The 21,748-nt window shown below is 41.4% G+C and overlaps 1 protein-coding gene across 1 annotated transcript in view; it reads right to left on the bottom strand.

Moving 5' to 3' along the window:
- Window positions 1-1,496: 1,496 nt before the first annotated feature.
- Window positions 1,497-21,748, bottom strand: part of chst15b (carbohydrate (N-acetylgalactosamine 4-sulfate 6-O) sulfotransferase 15b) — a 38,071-nt gene continuing 17,819 nt past the window's right edge. The window contains 8 exon segments of the mRNA XM_078279684.1: window positions 1,497-2,059; window positions 3,200-3,347; window positions 5,384-5,540; window positions 7,483-7,639; window positions 10,796-10,939; window positions 14,600-14,939; window positions 15,994-16,376; window positions 16,379-16,595. Of these exon segments, the coding sequence (XP_078135810.1) occupies window positions 1,863-2,059; window positions 3,200-3,347; window positions 5,384-5,540; window positions 7,483-7,639; window positions 10,796-10,939; window positions 14,600-14,939; window positions 15,994-16,376; window positions 16,379-16,433 (1,581 nt within the window). The 5' untranslated portion in view covers window positions 16,434-16,595 and the 3' untranslated portion in view covers window positions 1,497-1,862.

Genomic DNA, 21,748 nt, shown 5'->3' with positions numbered 1-21,748 from the left:
TCCTGTTTATTCCCATTAATTCCCATTTATTCCTGTTAATTCCCATGAAAGTTTCCAAATTGGAATGTTTCCACAATTCCCCAGCTAAACTTTCCATGGAAAGTTTCCGGAAATTTACCGGAAAATGTTTGCCCCTTTGCAACCGTAGTGACTACATACCTGGCTGCCTCTCAGCTACCTGACTCACTCAACTTCAGTCAGAGAATCATATTTGTCATTTAGATTTCCTTCGAACTCGAACTTCGAACTCATTTGGTATCCAAATAGAGTACATCATTGTCCAAAGTTCTGGTGGTTGATGAACGCAGATTTTTGCTGATTGGCTCTCAAAACGGGCCGGATGGATGGCACACCGCCATGAGTCCATGAGGCAGATATCTGATAACTCCACATTCTAATTGCGAATTTTGTGATTAAATTCTGTATGCAACGTTCTCTGTCAGGCAAATGTGGTAGTACAATGTCTTCCTCTGATGTAGAAGTACACTTAAAGTCAGTAGAAGGCTGGTTGCATATTAAGTACTTTGGGGTCCTTCTGCAAGTAATTTTGGGGTACAATTTGGTTCTGGAGAATGCTGCAAGAAGCAATACCACAGGCAAAGCAATCGGCCCGTTCCAAACAGGCACATTTTGAACAGGCACTGTACTACTAGTGTTGAATGAGGGAAGATTTTAAGATTGCATCTACATGTGGTGTCCAGTAGAGGGTGGTGTTGTTTCACTAAACTTCTGCTTTGATTAGATGACTTCATTCAGCATGCACTCACTATATGGAAGTACACTTAAGGCCCTGACACACCAACCAGACGGCCCGACCGTCGGCAGAAAAGACAGTCGGACAGATCAGTCGGGTCCCCGAGGTCCAAAAAGTGCCTCAGAACACACCAAAGAGACGCCGACTTGAGCATACGCTCTGTGCGTGCGCGAAACGTAATATGTCTCTATGGCAGCAGGCGGCGCTGCTCTGTATTGTTTCCCAGAAAATAAAAACCGGCAGCTGATTGGACGAACGCGCGTGGTTCTTTTTTCTCCGGAAATTCACAGCCAGACTGTCATGGCGGCTTGTTCAGAATACGATCCCATATTGTACTAAAATAGGTCACCGAAACGTGTTTCTGAAAACATTTTAAGCGAGAAACAGGCCATACAGTTGCTGAATCTGTCTTCATTTCAGATGGACAAAGGTTAGTTTAAAAGATTTTCGTCAGATTTTGAGAGGCTCATCCGCTCGCCATTTCCGGGTGAGTCCCAACTGCCCTGTCTCCAACTGAACATGTCGGGTCGGCCCAAATGAAGGCCGACGGCTCCTCGGACGGACGACGGCACGGGACACACGGAACAGTCTCGAGTCACCGACCTCGCCGGACGGTCCGACGGCCGATTATTGGCTTGGTGTGTCTCCTCTATTAGGAGACTGAAATTGTGATCAAGGCGCATTGTAAGTTTTTTATCTGCTTGGATATATGCCAACTATGTTGGACAAAAAGGACAGACTATTACAATAGGCCAGTTTTTAATTAATCAAACCAAACAAAACACTACACAGGACTGTTTTTAATAGCTTTGAATTCACTATTTAATTTTGTACAACTGGTCACAAGAACAAAAAAAGAAAACACGTGACATCTTTCTCTGTTGTACATGCGCATACACAATCACACACACACACACACACACACACACACACACCCACACTCTCTTGTGCTATTTTCTATCTTTGATTCATCTCTGCTTTTATAACTTAGAAAATAATTTAAAAACACTTTTTTTGCATGGGCACTTGAAAAAGACGAAGCTCGAATGAAGGGGCTGGCTGACACATCAGTGGTTTCTTTTACTGAAGTAAAGGGAAGGTGGGTTGTTCAGAGTTTAGAGTTCTCCCAGAGGAAGGAGTCATTCCGCAGCACTTTGGCCAATTTCTCATTGAACGGCATGTAGAAATCCTGCAGGATCTCTTTAGTGATGGGCAGCATGGGTCCCAGGTTTTTGTCAGCCGGCCTCCTGGTGTTTGACGCTGGACTTCTTGTGATCTCTGACTCTATTTCTTTTGTCGGCGGCCCTATAAAAACACACACAAACACTTCTTTCAAATCCCTTCTTTCTGGGCATCCCAGATTTTGCTGCAGCACTAAACAAATGGAACAAAAATACAGTAACGGACTCTGAAGTGTCAGTGTGTATCAGCAGTGCTCTGAACAGAAGATTTGACGCTCTGGGAGGTAATTGCATCTTGGCTGGGGTTGGCATCTCTTTGAAGAGCTAAGTCAGAGCTTTGGGGCAATTTAACTGGGATGAACCAGTGAGACAAGGGGGCTTCCAGACTACAGGGCAAAACTGAATACCCAAGAAAATACAATTTTGATACTGAAAGTATAGAAGGTGTAAGAAAGTTCAGAACTGAATTTCGTAATGCAGTAAGTGCACTGCTCTTTGTTAACATCGTATTGAGTGTTGAGTATGTTGTAACTTGCATGCATTTAACATTACATATGCCTGCTTGTCTTTAGTGATCCAGTGTTTCTCCTACCATTACACACTGAAAGAATGACAAACTTATATAATTATGCTATATATTCCACACAAAAAAAAAAAACGGATGCACGATGAAGCTGTTTTCACACATACAGGCAATTCGTTTCTCGTTCCTTGCCTTAAAAGTTCAATTCATTCTGGCTACATTGCACGCGTAATGTATGCGGAGCGGACGTTCCAACACTACGCTTTCACCATAATCAATGAAACTGGCTACACCGGGCAGAGTGTAGCGCGTAGTAGTGCGTATGCGCCACGGAGATCCGCTCTACAAGCCTAAAAATAGGACAGTCTTCTATTTATATTTTTACGCGCGGTGTGTGCTTTACACAGAAATGGATCGTAAAGTGTGTCATGATTTCTTTTAAATTAAACTACCGATATACAGGAAACGACTTAATGACTGTGAATGAGCGTATTGTCAGTTTCATTTTGAGAGTTCGTTTTTATTTCTTGTTTCCCTCACCTGCGTCCTCTCATAACAGCTGATAGTAAATTGATGTTTTCACAGCGCTGTGCCAGCTCCAAAAAACTGAAGAAACAGTCCCAAAGCAAAAGCTCTCCGTCTCACCTATGACTCACAAAATCCTAGGCAGTGTGTGCGCAGATGGTGTAGCCAGTTAACCCCCCCCCCCCCTCCTATGTTGGGATGTGTTGCTCTACTCACCCAGGTTAAGGAAATCAAAGACTTTGTGCATTGTGTATTTCCTGTTAGAGGCATGGTCTTCCAACCTCAGGACCAGAATCTGTTCCCTGCTGAAGACGGTCATCCAGTCCATTAAGTACACAATGTACAGACCAACTTGCAACCTGACCTAAGGGCACAAAACCAGAGAATCAATGTGAGATAACAAGCCCTATCCAAGAAGCGTCCTCCTTTAGTGGAGGGACACAGGGGTGTGTATGCATGTTTAAATTTCTCTTAAAGGTACACTGTAGGAATTTCTCCCATCTAGCGGTGACATTGTATTTTGCATTCAAAAGAATAGTGCTCTCTAGCGCCTCGCTTTTTCAAATGCGTGTTGCAACTACGGTAGCCATTATGTACCAAGAAGCTATGACAACATGTCTTCCAATTTTCACGTTTTTGGCGATGAGGATTCCTTTTCCTGTGGCTCGGCATAAGTATGATCCTCCATTATGAACTAAAGTGCAGTGCAGGCTTTCAAATTTGCCGGGGCAGTGACAAGCGCCTTTCACTGATCTCCTTCTCCGTTTCAGCTGGTTTCAGTCACGTGATGCTGGCTCTGAATGAAAACGCGTTGTAGATTAGCTAGACAGGTAGGCTAGTGCTTTATGTCCCTCTCAGCGATTATAGTTTTTCAAAATGGTGGAACGACATGGACTTGCCCATCCAATGTAAGTACAGATAAGAAATTCCTCGCTTACTTTATAAGTCAGATCATTGGCAGAGGTCATTTTACACCAATGAGGACATATTTATGAATGAATACATTGGTTTTAGCTAATAAAATACTTAAAACACTACACAGTGTACCTTTTAAGGAGATGAACAGTAGGAGGGAGGAGAAGGTGAAGGGAGGGAATTCCACCAGCTTTCCCTTGGGTACGGACGACTGGGTAATGCTAGGCACTGTGTGGGCATTGCACATGTACTGGTATTGAGGTGTGAGTGGTTGAGGGATTTAAGAAAGATGGAGTTTCCTCCAGATTGAGAAACCTGCATCACCACCTGCCAGTGGACCAGCTACTCACTTTATACCCTTAGATGTTGTTTAGTTTCAGCTCATTATTGTGATCCCTTAATCATACTTTTTCTTTGGGCTGTTGGTCGGACGAAACCAGCAATAAGAAGATGTCACTTTGGGCTCCAGGAACTTGATGGGTGTTCTTTTTACTATTTTTGACATTTTGTTGATTAAACCAAATTAATTCATAACATTCCAAAAAAATTAATTGGCTGCTGATCTTTTGTTAGATTTTACCACATGGTACTTGCAGGTAGCTTAATTGTTTTTGAAATGGATTTTTAGATTCCCATGTGACCAATCATTGCAGAACAGTAGGCGTAAACAAAATACCTTGTTAATGGGAAAGGAATTGTCTTTGTGTCCTTTTGCCTCTTTAGCAAAACTGAAAGGCCTTTCTGATTGCAAGCCAGGCTGGCAACTCCTCCTTTGTTAAATCAATTTGGTGCAACAGTGAAGGCCAATCGTGTTCTCCTGCTGGTGGTGTTTATTTGTCTTTTCTCCCCGGACTCTAATCTGAGCTCTAAAACTTTTATCTAGGAGCCACAGGCATGAGAGACCGCTGTAAGGACAGCTGTAATGCTTTTCACATGGTCTAATAACTCTGAGGAGATATTAGTGGATGGACAATTAGGCCAGCTAATACTGAGCATGCTCCCAGAGGGCCATAAAGCTTGTCAGTGGCAGTTGAAGAGGAGGATCTTTGAGTACAAGGCAGCCTGGAGGGGGAGCCAAAAGAGGATGGTCTCCTCCTCCCTCTCTCAGCCAATCTGCCTCAGGGCACTGTGGGAAAAGCTGGCCAGGGGCCCAACACTGGGGCCCTGCACTGGCTGACAAGACTTTGGTTGTTTCTTTTGTTTTTTTAGTAAGAAGCAAGTTCACACCACTGGTAAACTTGTTTTTCTAGTAAGAAGATAGGCTCTAGACACTGCACCGTTAAATAGCTCAACAATTTTGTCAATCCACTTCGTATAGTCTGCTCTGCAAGCTTTAGCAAGTGCAAATGAAGTGCGGATTTCACTCCATCTGTCTTTTTGACTCCTCTTTTGTATTTCTTTCTTCCCACCAGCTTATACGCAGGTTGCTAAATTGCGGATTTCTGTGGGGCTGCGAGACAACAGCAGAAGCGAGGGTGCACTCACTGGCATGGCGTTGTTGATAGTAGTGTTGTACACACAGGAGCGCATTGTGTACTCCGTAAGGCAACCCTCGAATAACTGCAGCGACTCTGACACCTTCTCATGGAAATCCTCTGCAGACTTGTTGGCAATACCAAAGTAAAGGTAGTCAGAGTAGAGCCTGCAAGACAATAGAGATCCTCTGTAAACAAATGTGAACGTGTAAGTGACATGACTCATTGTAATTGTTTTTTTTGTTTTTTTGTTTTTTTTAGGTTTTGCAGATATTTTTAAATGAAGCAGGTTTACACCGGTTTTTACCCATATTTTGTTGCTGCAGGATCAAAAATCCTGCAGCAACACAGGCCCCGATCATTGTAGTTTACAGTAAACAAGGCGCGGTTGCAATGTTTACATCTCGGAAAAATGTTTTCAGTTTCAGTTCAAAAATTGCAAGATTTTTTTTGTCTGGAGAACCTAATAACTTAACTGAGTGGTAATTCTTGGACTAGACTGGATAGCTATTGCACTAATAGTTTTTTTGATTTGAAAGTGATTGCCATTGAAATGAGTATTGGGTATTCTCCATGGGTTCAGTTTCCCTAGAACCGAATGAACAATATTCAAATAAGTGGTCATTAAAACCAGTTTATGACCGGTTTTAACGGAGGGCATTTTTCTCCAGCTGGATATATAAATGATGGGCAACTGAACTTCCAAGCATAAAATGTGTGATAATGAGAAGATATTGATTCTGAGAATAATTTGTATGGCAACATGCATACACATTGTTCAATAATTCATTTCAACAGTACATTTCAATATTAGGACAGAAACAATTATAGAAGGCATGTGAATTATCTGAAGTAAACATCAATGTTAACACTTAACAACAAAAAGAGCAGTAAGTAAGTTCTCCACGGCTCTGATAAAGGCATCACAATTAAAAGGGATGCAGGTTTTTCCCTACCATTATACGGCGCAGGGCCTAGGCGTTTTTGCGCAACGCCTAAGCGTAAGAACATAAAAACAATGTGGAAAGTATCGGTATGGGCGTCCCACGTTGTCTTCTGCACATGTGTCGCATGGTGGTTCACTCACACAGCGGCACAGTGTCACAGCCAAACACACACACACACACACACACACACACACACACCATGCATGTTGCGCGCACACAGCGACAGCTGCAGCCTACTAGTTAGCGAGTGTGCAGTGAAGAGAGAGAGGGAAAAAAAGAGAGGGAGCTGTGTGTGTGTGTGTGTGTGTGTGTGTGTGTGTGTGTGTGTGTGTGTGTGTGTGTGTCGATGAGTATGAAGTTGGCAGTGATGTTATAGCTGTGAGTAGCAGTATAATTTTTCTGTTTTAGTGGTCTGTATGGTGTCTTGTTGACTTCTATCTGTATAGTTTAACCTGTACTAATATCTTGCTGCTTCCTGCTGCTCTGGTCTAAAATAATCTGGCTAAAGGACTACAGTTGAAAATTAGCCGGCTGGCTAACACTGGCTCATTTACAGAAATGTTGATTAATGTGTGTTGTTCTTTTATAAATAAAGAATAAAAAAAAGAATCGGTGCAGTCTGTTTACAGTTTATCTGTCAGTGAATAAATGCTACAACTCCTCAAGACCCAAGCAACGTGGACGTCCACATAGAGCCTACCTCTGATGACGATATTAACGTCGTCATCACTCTTGCACACAGACAGTATAATTTCGGCTTAAGATGGACTAGCTTTTAATTATTTTTTTTTCTCCAATTTTTGCTTTAGTTATCTCTTCCTTGCTACAACAGACAACCAATAAGCTTTATGTAAATAATGCTCGATGACACAACTAATTAGCAAATAAGCGTATGATGTCATTTGCACCTATGCACTCTAAAAAACAACAGGGAAAACCCTAAAAAGTGGCACCCAGGGCCAGTAAAAGGCAACGCATCATTTGCGACAGTAGGTCTTTTGTTTCCTGTAAATAGGGAAAGTATCCGTTTGTATCTGCTGTGTAAACAGCTATGATAGAAGCATAAAGGTAGCGGTGTGCGTGTCAGAGCTGGATCTGCATCGTTCCAGGCATTTCAGTGCAGATATGCAGTGGGAGGCAGTAAAACAGAGATCACTTTCACCTTTCCACTGGGTCCCTGAGCATGATGATGAAGCGGGCATTAGGCTGCAGGGCGTGGACAAAGTCCTGGATAAGGAAAGGAGGCTCTCCGTCTGTGGTGTTGTCATAGAAATACACCCAGGCGTTGTTGTCCCACATGGTGGACGCGCTGGCTTCTCCTGCAAAATACACCCACAGTGGCTTAAATAAAAACATGCACACAGACCATCATAAACATACTTTACAATAATGCAGAGACATAACATGCATACAGACACATTTTCATAGTTTTTCTCACTCATTGCATTTGATATGTGTAGTTGAATATGCTAATTGTTAATTGCTAATTACACTTGCAATTTTAGTTTACAGTAAACTGTTTATTCTCTTAACTCCCTCAAGGTTTGCATGCTGTGTTTGCACAGCTTAGTTGTATGTACATATGTTATTTGTAAGATCCAATATTCACCTTGATTTTTTTGCATATAATAATTTTCAGTCATTCATGTAGGTAATCAGTATAAATGGATACATTATCCCAAGTAGTTTCCTCAGAAAAACATGCAGTAACCTAATAAGCCATAAATATATGGACGTTTGTTTCAACATCCTTTATATAATTACCTTTAAATCAAGGCTGGAACTAACACAACACACAACATGTTCCCAACACGCATGCAATGCAACAAGTCAATAAAACGAAAGATTCTAAAGGGAGGGCAAAAAAAACAAAACAAGCATATCCAGCTGTGGGTAAAATTGTGAAAAGACAGCAATCCACACAGTGACCATACTGGTGCTCATAACGAGTCAGAGGATGTCGTTTCTCAAACAATTTGAGAGCAGAACCTTTATCAGGCTGTGCTGAGAAATAATATCCAGGATTCATTAGGCTGTCTGTGCCTTCATTATCCTCTTATCTGTGAAGTAAAGCTGTGATGCATTTGGAGGGAACACAACACGGGCCTTATCTGCCTCCCTTCCTCAGAGAAAGGGATGATAGCCAGGACCTATTTTCTGTGATGACAATGATGAGAGTGAAACAGGATAGCTGCTAATGCTGTTATGCTTGAAATAATACACACTGTGATCAAGTCCATTAAAGGTCTCGGTGTCCATTAAAAGGGCTTATTTTGCTCCACGGGGAGAGGCCGTAATAGGGCAAACAAATGGCAGAGCCAGACCGACATGCCCATGGTGTTGGCCGGTGGTTGAGGAGAGTCAGAAGCCCAAGATCCTGGCCACAAGCCTGCACCTTGCTGTGCTCTCCCAGGGCATGGTGTGAATACTGAGTGGAGCTTTGGCACACTCCCCCCCTTTTACAAGGATTATTTATTTAAGGAGGGAAACAAAACAGGGCGGCATGCTAAGCTGCACTCAATGCACCAACTCAGTCCAGTCTGAAAAGGCTATTGTTGAAAACTTACATCAGTTTTTCTTTGCGGCTGAGCAGTTCTTAGAGATCGTGTTTGGATGACGGGAAAAGACAGAGACAGATGGAAGCAGAGGTGCTGAGAGCAGGATATTCAGATAGAGGACAGAGATTTGAAAGACTTCTCCACCCTGCTGTGGATATTATTGCTATCCTGACACAAAAAAAAAACAATGATCTCTTTTATATGGCACTTCAGTGAAGTGGCTGAGTGAAGCAGAAGTCCAGTATTATTAAGCTGTAAGAGTGTCTCTTTAGGGCTGAGTCACTGGCTCTCTTAAAAATCTAGCCGGAATGAGAGTGGCTGCTACGGAGCATGTCTCTGCTTCTTTCCTACTAACTGCTGCTTTAATAGCAGCTTTGTTATATTGCAGGCACGATTACAAGTGAAGTTCCAGGCAAATGGCAGGTCTCCGCAGCCGGAACGCTATTGGCTGCAGCCTGACAGGGACACAGAGTCCTGTCAGTCCACGTTTCTCACACAGATTCACAGCGCTGATACATGACCTGAGTAACTAATATGATACATCAGAGGGAGGGCGGCTCAAGCTGTCCTCTGACATGATGTGACAAAACAGGAAGGCAAAGATTACATTACTGGAAACATTATACATTACTGAACAGGAAATGTTTGTGCAACTAAAACTGCCTAGAGAGATGCTAGCTTGTTCCCTTATCTTGCTTCCCACTACCATGTGATTCTTGAGATAATCATTCTGAAATAGATCAGAGGTGCTTTATTGGAATACACGTGTGCAGATAAGGCATAGTCTGCCACTCAAAGGGCAGCTGAGTTTCACATGCTGCTAAGTGTGAAAAGCTTTGTTTGATGTTCAGTTTTTGGGTTACAGTTAATCTTAAGTCTAATATTATAAATATAATTAAAAATCAGCTCAGGGTTAGATTGGAATTGGACAAAAGTTAGTGTTAGGCAGTGGTTGTTTTTTTGTTTTACAAGGGACACGTGGAGTTTGAGCTTGTCTTTTATTCCCATTCCCGGAGGCATTGGGTTAGTGCTTTTTCATATTGGGTATCTGCCACATATACACAGTCTGATCCAATACTTATATTTATTTTGATGCATTGAAATGACAGCTATAACGTATTAAATCTGTCAAGCTAGCTACTTGATTCAAATAGTAAAGGTCCTGGTTCAAAACATTAAATTAGTAAGAGAACGCAACTCTTAAAACTGACGTGACTTGATCAGCTAGAGAGAAGACTAATCACCCTGTTGGAGAAAGAAAGGACTGGAATTTGATTGGCTTTATTTCAGTTGATACTAATCCATTCAAATATGCCCGTTTTTTTCCCCCTGATTCAGATCCTTAGGATTGGCCCGGGACATTGGAGTACCTTTTATAATAAGTCCCTAGAGTGACAGACTTTAAAATTTGGGATTTAAACTATGTAAACTAGTGACCTTGATACAAATGGGATGGAAAGTATTATGCTTAAAGCATGTCTTGTTTAAAAGGGGGGGGGGATACCAGAGTCTTTAAAGACACCACAAATAGTGACGCAAACCTTTTTGTCACCAGATACAGCAGTTGCTGTGGCTCATTATCATTAATGGTCAATTAAAATAAAGCATCAACAAAATACTTTCTACATTACAGATCTTGTGGCTTTGGCCCTTGCATGCCTTGTTTTTGGTTGCTTTTAACATGATGATTTATTTTAAACTTATCCTCTGCACTGGCCATTGGTCACCGTATGGGAAGAATCTGATTTGATGCTGAGATGCTCACATGGAACAAGTGAACTAGTTCAAAAACTTTATTTGTGAGGCACAATTCAAATGGAATTTAAATGATTGCAAATGATAATTGTATTACATTTAACCATACTGTATTTAGTAAATACACACATTGGTGGCTATTGAATAGGTCATTTTGCTTACCTATGATGATGTTAGGTTGGCTGGGGCTTCCACTGGCATTTGCTGTGAGGTTGCCCTGGATTTGGTAAGCAGCCTGATCGAATAAGTCGAGGTAGTCCTCCACTGGGTATCGATCATGAAAGCCATCACTCAGACGGATGATACCTGTAGGAGAAGAGAAATCAGGGACGGTAAACACACTTTGTGGGTTACAATTACATCTCTAGTGCATGTTTACTTTAGTTGGCAAGTAATCAGATCTTATGTTTGGTAGAAAGTAGAGACAGACAAATACTGTATGTATCCTAAATATTAAGATAGACATGGTTTGGGTGGGAATCTTTAGCACTGACATCCCTGTGTATCCATCAAGCATGTTTTCGTTCCTGCCTGCCCTCTCCATGTGTTTCTGTGATCACACTAAAGGAGGTCATTAGTGCTTCTGTGTTGTCTTGACTGTGGAGTGTCCTAATAAAAGTTCAAATCCAATTCAAATTCAGCATGGAGTAGCATCCCTGCTCAGTTTTCCCCATTTCCAATTAGGTGCCAAAGTCAAGTTAATGCTTTGAATGCAGTACCAGAAAATGTGTTTTCCATCTGAGCTGTTGTGGTCCACAGTATAATAATTTACTAGGTAGGCAAATGTGGAGATACAGGGTAGGATTTAGGAGTATCCATGCAGGATAAGGATAATGAGGTAGCTCAGGCCTAGTTACTCTCAGTGATGCGTTGATGGTGTCACAGTAAAACACCTTTTCTAGTTAGCAGGAACACTATCCAGACATACAGTCTGCATCATTATTAATCCAGAATGGTTACACTTGCATGAGGTGTGATGGTGCTTGTCTTTTTCTGTTTTGTTTTTCCCATCCCTTTTGCTTTTTGATATGATTGAAGTGTCACAAATAGTCAATGTTTCTTGATGGGCGCTGTATACGGCTGCACATCTGCTTAAGATTCAAACTGCTCCTCTCGGAAGGTTATGTGACGCGGATCGCATCAAATCACCTTTTCACTGCTTTGGATGAGTGGAGCCTTGAGGGGAATGAAATAAATAAATACAAACCAAGACCATTTGAATTCAGAGTGTTCTCAAAGGATGTCTTAAGAGAAAAGTGCTGATTACCAGCACATAGCTGCAACACTAGAAGGGAGAGGGGGAGAAAGAAAGTGGCAGCAAAGATGAAAGGATGGGAAATGAGAGAGGGGGGGGGGCAATAACTTAGAGGGACATATGTCCTTGGGATACAGCTGCATTTGCTGCTACGCAACATCACAGGCTGTAGAAAACACAAGCATAAGGCCGACAAATTAAGGCAAACAACTCATTCAATAATAATTCAATAATTATCAAACTGAACACAACACATCAAAAAAGGTATTTCATGCGGACTGATCAATCCACCAGTTATGTTTTGTGAGTCGCAAGGGATTAGGGGCATCGTCTGCAACTGGATGAACTTCAAAAGGATCGTTTTGGCTGCCACAGTTAAACCTCCTTTGATATTTGCGGTGAGAATTTGGATGAAATTTTCAGAAAATGTGGCCAATACCGTTTGTAGCTCCCTCCAACAAGTATAATGCCAAAACCCCAGGGTGAAATTATTAAAATCATTAAGTAATTTTTAGACCGATAGCTCCAGGCGAAAACAAAATGTATGCATCAGCCATTGCTGAGCAGAAGAATAAGTCCTCCACAGTGAGAAATTGCCATTTTAAATGTTGAGTCCTCATGCTGCGCTGATGTGAAAATGCAGCTGCTGTTCTTAAAAGGGAATTATAAGATTATCTACACACTATATGTGTTCACATCTTTCAACTACAGTCATTATCTAATCTGCTCAGATTTCATAATCGGAAGCAGACTTTAAAAAGATCAGCGCCTCTACAATTTATCTGCTGTTCCTCAAAAAAAAAATTCTAGAATTTCTTCACACATGCTCGCGCACACACACACACACACACACACACACACACACACACACATACACACATACACATATACACTGACTCACACTCCTGATGCCTGCCTCTTGAGCTGTTGACGATTTTCCATTATTCATGAGTCCTAATGCTGTTTAAGTTTTAAAGAAAACAAAAAGCCTGGTAGGTATGGAAAATAATGATTTGCCTTCTTTTGGGAGCAAAAACACAAGACAAATTTAGGATCTTAAAGTGTTACTGCTAGCCTGAGGAGTAATTAGCAACTACATTTGATTTGGAAAAAACTGTATTTTTTCACCCAAATAGTCTCACGCCCAGATTTCGCATAGCTTTTAATTCCATCTGTGGTGGTTCTTTTAACATCACAGATGCACATGGTGAAGCAAACACATGATGGCATCCACACATTTAGATAATAGAACCGCCATATGACCAGATGTCTACTGTGGGCGGGCAGCTCTTACCTCTCATTGCACAGTTTGAGGGTTTATCTCTTTGCTTGAGAAAATGACATATTACCACCAGTTCAAACTCCATGAAGTAAGTAAGTAAGTGTTTGTTTGTGTGTGTGTGTGTGTGTGTGTGTGTGTGTGTGTGTGTGTGTGTGTGTGTGTGTGTGTGTGTGTGTGTGTGTGTGTGTGTCCTATAACTAGAGAAAAATAAGATCCTGAAGTATGCCTCTAGTTTGTTTGCCTCCTTATAAAATAAAATGATTTGCCGTCTAATTAAATACACGTACAACAAAATCCCGACTGTTTGCTGTCCTGGCTCCTAAATGGTGAAATGAGCTCCCTGTTGACATCAGGATGGCCGAAAGCCTACGCATCTTTCGCCGAAGGCTAAAAACACATCTCTTCCAACTACACCTCGGATAAACATTAAAAAAAAAATATATATATATATATATATTTCTTGAAGCTGCACTTTCATATGGCTCTTTGTAGCTTTGCTTATTTAAAGCTAATGCACTTGCACTTACTACTTGTTGTCTGGAGTTTGAACCTTCAGACATGTAATGTATGATTGCTCTGTTTTAAACGAGAGTATAAAATCAACTGTCTGTGCAAAGAGGGAGCAGCCAGAAAGGTGTAAAATAGAGGAAGCAAAGTTCATGGTGGTAAGTAGTGAGTGTTTGCGAAACCAGTGCAGCAAACAGTGCACCCACACATGTGGGTTCAAAGTGTGCAAGGATGCTTCACATATAAATCTTGGTTGTCCAAGATAATAGAGAAGTACAGTTATTCTAGATCTTTCTGAGTATTGTCCTAGTTAGGGCCGTTAATGAGCACAGCCACCGCATGAGCTCAACTATTAATGTACCAAAATGGAGAAGTTGCACTGCTAAGAGGCAGATGATGGCGTAAAAGCACACAGGTGGGGGAAACTGAAAGAGACAATTAGCATTCAAAATGTTGAATGTAGGAGGCAAAAGAGAACTTAAATGTACCATTAGAGCTGTTAATTTACTCTCAGGTAGAAAACAAACAAAATGGGTCCTGAATATTCAATTCTCGGTTAATTGCATTGGGAGAGTGCACCAGGGATACGTAATTCATGATACATTCAGACAAAGAACTCCCCCAATTAACTACCGAAATGTGTTTAAATGATGGAATTTTGTTACTACAATCAACATATCTTAGCAATAAGTATACAGGAGATACATTTAATAATGCTTATGAAACAGGCAGGCCTGCCTTTGAGGCTGACCCTTTTGAAACGTCTGTCAATGAGTACTTTTCTGAAGCCCTCTGAGCTGATTTTGCCAAAATAATATACTGTAGAGAGTCACATTTCACACTTTAAAGGCTCTGGGGCTCTCATTATTGTGTATCAGCCTGAAGGCCTCTACAACAGCAAATTTTAGTTTTCTTTACTCACCAAACCTCTTGCGGGTCCACCAGTGTGGCTCTTTGAAAGTGGTGAACTTGACGTCCGGGTGCAGCCTCAGTCTGTCATACAGGTCCGTTGTGCCACACTTTGGTTGGCCGATGATATAGAAATAAGGAAGGCATCGGATGCGGTAGGGTTTCCCATTGCGGTGAAACAAGTGTTCTCGGAAAGTGTTCCTCAAGTGCTGAAACACTGTCCGGAAGCGCCTTGAATAGCGTGCGTACAAGTTTGTCCTGTATGGGTCTGAGGTAATATTCCCAGTATATTCCTCATACCAGCAGGGGTTCTTGACACCAGGCAGGAATTTTCGGGGGATGGCAGAAAACATCTGTAAAGGCAAAGAAGGCAGGCTGCTTTTAAGCTTCTGAGTCACCGAACTTCCCAAATATATAAAACATTTTAGACAAAGCCTTCTGTAAACCCTTGAAATTATCATTGCTATGGCTGCCAGTCAAGAACATTACTGGTTTGGCCATAAAAAACTCGAACTTGTATCATTGTCCCGATGCACTGTCCTAAGAAAGAGCTATCAGTCCTTTATTGTTTACCCAGTATGGATGTGGACACCCTCCATTGTTTCATTCCAAATCCAATGTGCTGGATTCAAGAAAAACAAAACAAAATAAAAAGTTTTTTTACAGCAGTGTGTCCATGAACACACACATACAGTCTGCAATGGAAGTGTAAAGCAGATTCATATTCAACAGTAGAAGTGAGGCAACATATTTCCGACAGTCTTTTTCTGTGTTTTTTGGTGATCAAACACGACAAGGGCCAACATTACTATGACTTGCTCACAGCCTGTGTGAGACACAGCTACTTTAAGGACAATTAATGCCGGATCCATCCACAGACATGGTATTGATTGTCCCGCAGCCACACTCTTCTATTCATTAGTTGGTTAAATAAGAAATGAGTTATGTTGCAAGTAGCCCTCATACAAGCCATTATCATTAGGATTAACAATTAATTGAACCAGGCATTGAGGTGAGACGGACACTGCAAGAAAGCCACAGGGCCAAAGACTGTGGGGAGACATATGCAATTATCTGGTGTGCCATGAAGTGTTCTACAAGGCTTTCAGAGCAGTTTTAAATTGCAACAGTGTAGCTGGTTTGAACACGGTGTAGACGGAATGTAGGTATGACTACTAATTTAAATCACCTTTTCACTTAGCATTTAATTACGCTTCAAGACACATCTGTGATTGTCAATTAAAAGAGATCAAATATCACACTGGGCCATGTTTGTATTATGTAATACAATTATGTAAACAATAAAACGCTGAGGTACTAATTACAGCAATAACTAAATACATTTTTGGATAGAATTTGCGTCCTTGAGATCTCTTTGAATAAATGAGGACAGATATGTCTACTCACATGTGGCTCACTGTTAACCAGTGCCTTTAGCTCCGGGAGCTGTCGACTGCTGCGAAACTCCACCTTGGATGTGATGGACTTGACCACCAGTTTGATATGTGCGTAGTCCTTGGCTGAGGAGAGGTTGAAGGCATAAGGTCCCGGGCTGACTAGGCTGCTGAAGTGGTAGGGGGAAGGGGTGAGAAGCAGACCCTTCTTGTCTCCTGTCAGGATGTACGAAGCCATGATGACGAACGTGACGGCCAGCCCGAACAGGACGCTGTATAGCCGGATCTTGCGGAAGCAGCCCAGGGTGCTCCAGCGTCTCGGCAGCTCCCGTTTCACTTCGAGGACTGCAAACAGGTTCATGGGCGTGTCGTCTACCTGCAGGAGCAACGGCCTTTGCGGTAGTCGTCCACTGTGGAGCCCAGCAGGCTGTATTTGTAGTCCATCTGCGTCATGTTGTCAACAGCCTGTGAGTCCCAGGTGACACAGCTCAGACACAGGTGGGCGTTGTGGAGCAGGAGCCAGGAGGACAGGAGGTTGTGGGATGGGGGAATGGCTGACAGTTGATATCCATGATGGGTTGTGGAGTGCAGTCCACCTCATCCACTGACACCTGCCTGGTAAGTGGAAAAACACAGTCAACTACATTGAATAACTGTTTAATGGGTTATGGCTGATGCAGCAACTTCCAAAATCTCAAAAATATTTAATATAACCTTTTATTTCTACCTACGCTTTTCTGTGTAGCTGAAGCTCCCCGTTTCATGTTAACAATAGCTGAAAGAGGCGTCAGATTACCCAGAAGTTTCATTGATGCAATACTGTGACAAAGGATAGACTCGTAGTCACATCCTGTTCAAATGCTGACTAGCATTTGTGTATCTGCTTCATTTAGAAACCAAGGCCAGGCACTGATTGAAATTGTTTCCGTTTTAGCAAGACAAGTGACAAGAGCACGTCATCCCACCCCTCAGTCTCAGAAAAATGCCAAAATAATGGCAAGGGAATTTCACTTACACCTTTGCAGTTGTAACTTCAGCTTCAACAAAAAATATATAAATTGATAGAGAAGAACGGTGAAAAAAATCTGTCTGCTCTGAATATTGATGACTGTACATGAAATGCGCTAAGAAGTAATAAGTCAGTCTGTAAAACTACAACTCACTTCAAAATGTCACAATGTCCTGGAACAAATCATTTTGATTGCGACTAACAATTGAGCAACAATCACATTTTTCAGGATTACCTCATTTCACTGACCTCTCACACTTCCTGTTTTAATTACACAGCACAGCAGCACCCTCCCCAAAACTCACAGTCCTCCAATCCTCCCACCCTCCCTGTGCATCAGAATCACAATATGGAGGGAGTGATAAGGACGAGGGATGCATTCAACCTAGAAACTATGAGGCTGCGTGTCAGACTCTCCTGGGGAGAGACATGAATATAAGAGATACCTGGTCTGGACCGGAGAAGGGATTATATTATCAGAAAATGGTATTCCTCACTGTGAAGTCACATGGATCAACAGTCGCCCACAGATAAAAGGAGGGCCAATGTCTAAAGGGTGAGAGAATTGGGGATCTTTAATGATAATGCCCCTGCAGCAGTAACGTGTAGTTTTATCCTTGAGGCTTTCTTTGTGTCTGGAGCCGAGCCAACACGATGGCAGTGAATACAATAGAGCATAATGACAAAAAGCCAACAGAGCCGAGGGTCCAGGACACTTTTCAAAGGATGAGTGAAATGTTCGAGAATATGGATGAAGCCTTGAAACTGCATGGATACAGCCATGAGGTTGACGTATATGTTTATACCTGCATCCTGCTCGCATACCTCATAAGATAAGGGCACTATGGAATTGAGTCATCGCTCCTGCTCACGGCTGCTGATGTTGTCTGCCCCCCCCCCCCCACCAACGCCCATCGCCCACACACTTCGCACAACACTGTATCAGGGAGTTTGCGGCAGAGCTGATAAGAGGATGGCAGGAGAGCGCCTACCTATCTGCTCAAGCATGTCATTTACCCCCAGCTGGGCCCTGAGCATCACCCCACAGCAACAGGCTATCCAGGAGACAGGTGGAGAAATAACGAGCCACGCTATGAAAAGACAGATTTATAGCCGTCAAGAAGTTGTCTGACTGTAGTGTTAGTATAAGTCTTCTTATCCAAGCAGTCTGTATTCATGTGGGGTCTCATTTTCATTTTTATTTTTTTTCAAAGTGATGAAAGCTTCAAAAAGACTGAGGATTGCTTTTAACAGAAATGTAATTACTGCAGCTCAGATGTCCTGTTCCATTGCAGAGATGGACCCACCACCGTGTAATAAAAGCGCTAAAAGTAGGATGACATTTTCAGGATTTGTGCTTTCGTAACAAGCCCACTGTTTGCTATTGATGAGCACATATGCGCTCATCTGTAGTCGTCATGCCATTAGCACTTATTGATTGTCTGTGTCCTTCATTAAGGCTAAAGTAAATGAGGTGCTTGTGCTCAAGGCTATGTAAAATAGAGGGAAGGAATAAGTGAGCATGTGGGGGTAAAGATGGAGAGAGAGAGTGATATGTAAAAAATACTGTGTCATTGACGAGAGTGTCACTATTAAAGGAACGCACATCTGAATCAATCAGTCAGCTAACTATCAGTGGGCGACTGGCAGTTTGACAGATCTGTTTTATTCATAAAGCAAATATGTTGCTCCTGTCCATCAAACATGATGAAACACCGTAACTAGAACAGAAATATGGCTTGAGGCCAGTGGACAAAAAGGACACGAGGTTGCATCATCTACCTTTGCTGCTGGCAAACCTTGAAATAATAGAAAACAGTGTGGATTTGAACATTTTCCTCATTAAAGATGGATGTCATAAAATGAATTGGTCGCTAGTTCTAATAAGGGTTTATTGTAAGTAAGTTATAGCTTTATTGATAGGTAATGCATTGTTTATTAATGCTTTATAGATCAGTAATATCCCTTTGGCAGGTGTATATCCTCTGGCATAATGTGCTTTTATAATGACTTTTTACTCATATTATAAGAAGCAGCGTTTGTATCACTATTAGAGCTATACAGGATATCTGATGATATATTGGTCCATATACATTTTTTATGTGGTTTTCGAAGTAATGTGATCATGATGCCTCCCAGCAGGTTATTTTATACTAATTAGATTAATGAATAAGTCACTCATTTAGGTCCATGGGTTCTGTTGTCGCTCTATAAGAATAGGTTGCACACTGCTGTTCTGTTATTTATTCCAATAGTTCTGTAGTCTTAGTTGTGAAGCAGGCCTCTGTGACTGAGATATGTTAGCATAGTAAACACACATGAGTATAGCATGCTAACCTGCAGACAAAAGTAGTAAAAAAATGTTTGGGTCATTTCAGTATGCATAATCTCATCATTCACATAATGATGAAATAACAAAAACCAATTAATGTACTTTCATTTTTTGCTAATATGCAATGTAAATTAACCCATGGTTTGTTGTATCAACTCCTGTCCTTATTACTGCTGGCCATTGGTCCAAACTAGACAGGAATTGAGTACATCCAATGGACTTCTTAGAAGAGGGAACTTGACTGTACCATGTTGAGTAGAATACATAGTTTTTCCATTGTTTCCAGGAATACAGAGGTTTTCAATAATAATTCATAATTTCCAGTCTATAGCATTTTTAAAGTACCCTAAACAACCTATATTCTTAATCTTTCTGTTAGGACAAAAACAAGAATGATTGTTTTTACATAGAAATGCTATTTGAATGTCTTAATTTGTTATAACTAACTTTTGTTTGTCTGTAGGAGTTTTCTTTAAAAGCAAGGGTTAGATGCTCCTCAAGGGAGTTTATTGTTGGAGACGAAAGTTGGTTCAGTTCAGGAGCTAGTTGCCCAATAGCCGTGAGCCTAGCATAGGTTTTCTATTTTGAGTTGATTTTTGTTTGTTTTTAATTTTGTATACAGTTTTTCTTTAAACAGCCTGAAAATTGAGTCTGATATAAACTATTCCGGCCTCTGTGTTCTCCGTCCACCACTCGGCCTATTAGAAAAGAAACCTGTAAATGTTTGGCCATCAACATTGTAATAATAATTTAAAAAAAACGAACGATAAATATATATATATAATAGGCTATAAATAGGCTACAGAATATCTTGTTCCGTATTGTATTGAATTATTATTATATATTTTTTTAATTACATTTATATCTGCATTTATGTCAAATCCTAGAGACTTTCAAACATCAAAATGTCATTTATGAAATGTATTTGTGTCAAAATGACATAAACATCTTTTCCTATTCTATTTTGAATGGAAACACTTCCAACACGCTTGCGTGTCACGTGAAAAATAGGCGTTGGTTCTATTTCTAGCATGCACACGTTTTCGGCGCGGCTCGAGCTGCGCCTGAGACGTGCATGTCACGCAGACAGTGTGCAAGCTCTAACGTGTTAACATGGAAGCCGAAATATAAACGGACACGCCACGCAGCTGACACGCTCACGCCACGCATCCAGTCTGTAGCCTGCCTTAAAATCATAATGATTGTAATTTAACTTCAAAGACACTGGCATCAGTGGTAATGACCTGCATGCTGTGCTGATACAGTAGTTCCCCCCGTGTGGTGCAAATGAAATTGCCACGGCCTTAATAACTCATCAGAGGGAGACCTCTCCATACTGCCTACCCTGTCATTCAGAGACGGAGCAGGCAGTGAAACAGGCAATCACAGAGATTTGTTTCTCTTGTAAGTTGTAAGTCGGCCGTCTACTCCGCTCCTAGCTGTCCGTCCCCGCTGTGGAAAAGCCGACCAATTCACACACTGGCAGCTAATTGCCGTTCTCTTGTGAAGCTTTTCTTCCTTTCTTTGTGTTTATAGCTCTCAATACACTGATTGATTATTTGTGTAAAAAGATGCAGTGTAGATAGACACGCTATCTTTTATTGTACTTTATAAAAGCACCAATCGAAATCTATTGTTGGTTATATTACAGTTTTTCTCATGCTGTGGACATGGAAATTTGCTTTTTTTTGGCATTGATTGTGAAGACAAAAATGGCAAAGTGGTGACACAAACAAACTAAACCAGACTTACTTGAAGGGTAGGAATATTGTTCTATTTTTCCGATGTCCACGAATTGTGGTCATATTCCATAGCACTGTCACAAACAATAGGAATTACAAAAACACTCCACAGACCTATATTCATTAATTTCTCCAACCACAGCGACGAATGATTGAGGGGGAAATTATTTGCATGGCCTGCTGATGGGCCCCTGAAATGCCCTTTTTTGTTTTGATTCAATGCAAAGCACCAGCTTACTCTCAGGCTGCTCCATACCACAGAAAATAGTTAAAATATCTTAGTTATCCCCACAGACCTCCCTCTGTTTTAGTCTTCATCTTTGACTGCTGGAGAAGATTAAAAGGCCTTTTTTTTCTATTGGGCACAACTCTAACCTATTTACTGTGGAATTCAGATGTTTTCTGCCTGTTTTCCCTTTGAAAAAATGGTGCAGGAAACTCTTGGAGATACTCTGTCCTGTGTCTGTCCTCCGGGGACCAGAAGAGGGAGGTCTACTTATATGTCAGAATATGTTTTATTATTCAATGCTGTTTGCATAGCATGACAGCTTAAATTTATCTGCAGGAGCAACAGGCAGATTAGAGGTTGTGTTGGAGACGACTGCAGTGGAATGCTATGTGAGGTTTTTCACAGAGTGAGATGATAAGTTTAAAGGTGCCCTGCCACACAAAACCGTTTTTTACT

Source organism: Sander vitreus, chromosome 21 (genome assembly GCF_031162955.1).
Source record: "Sander vitreus isolate 19-12246 chromosome 21, sanVit1, whole genome shotgun sequence".
Taxonomy (NCBI): domain Eukaryota; kingdom Metazoa; phylum Chordata; class Actinopteri; order Perciformes; family Percidae; genus Sander; species Sander vitreus.
Note: the sequence above shows the minus strand (reverse complement) of the source record. Positions and strands in the feature narration are given on the sequence as shown.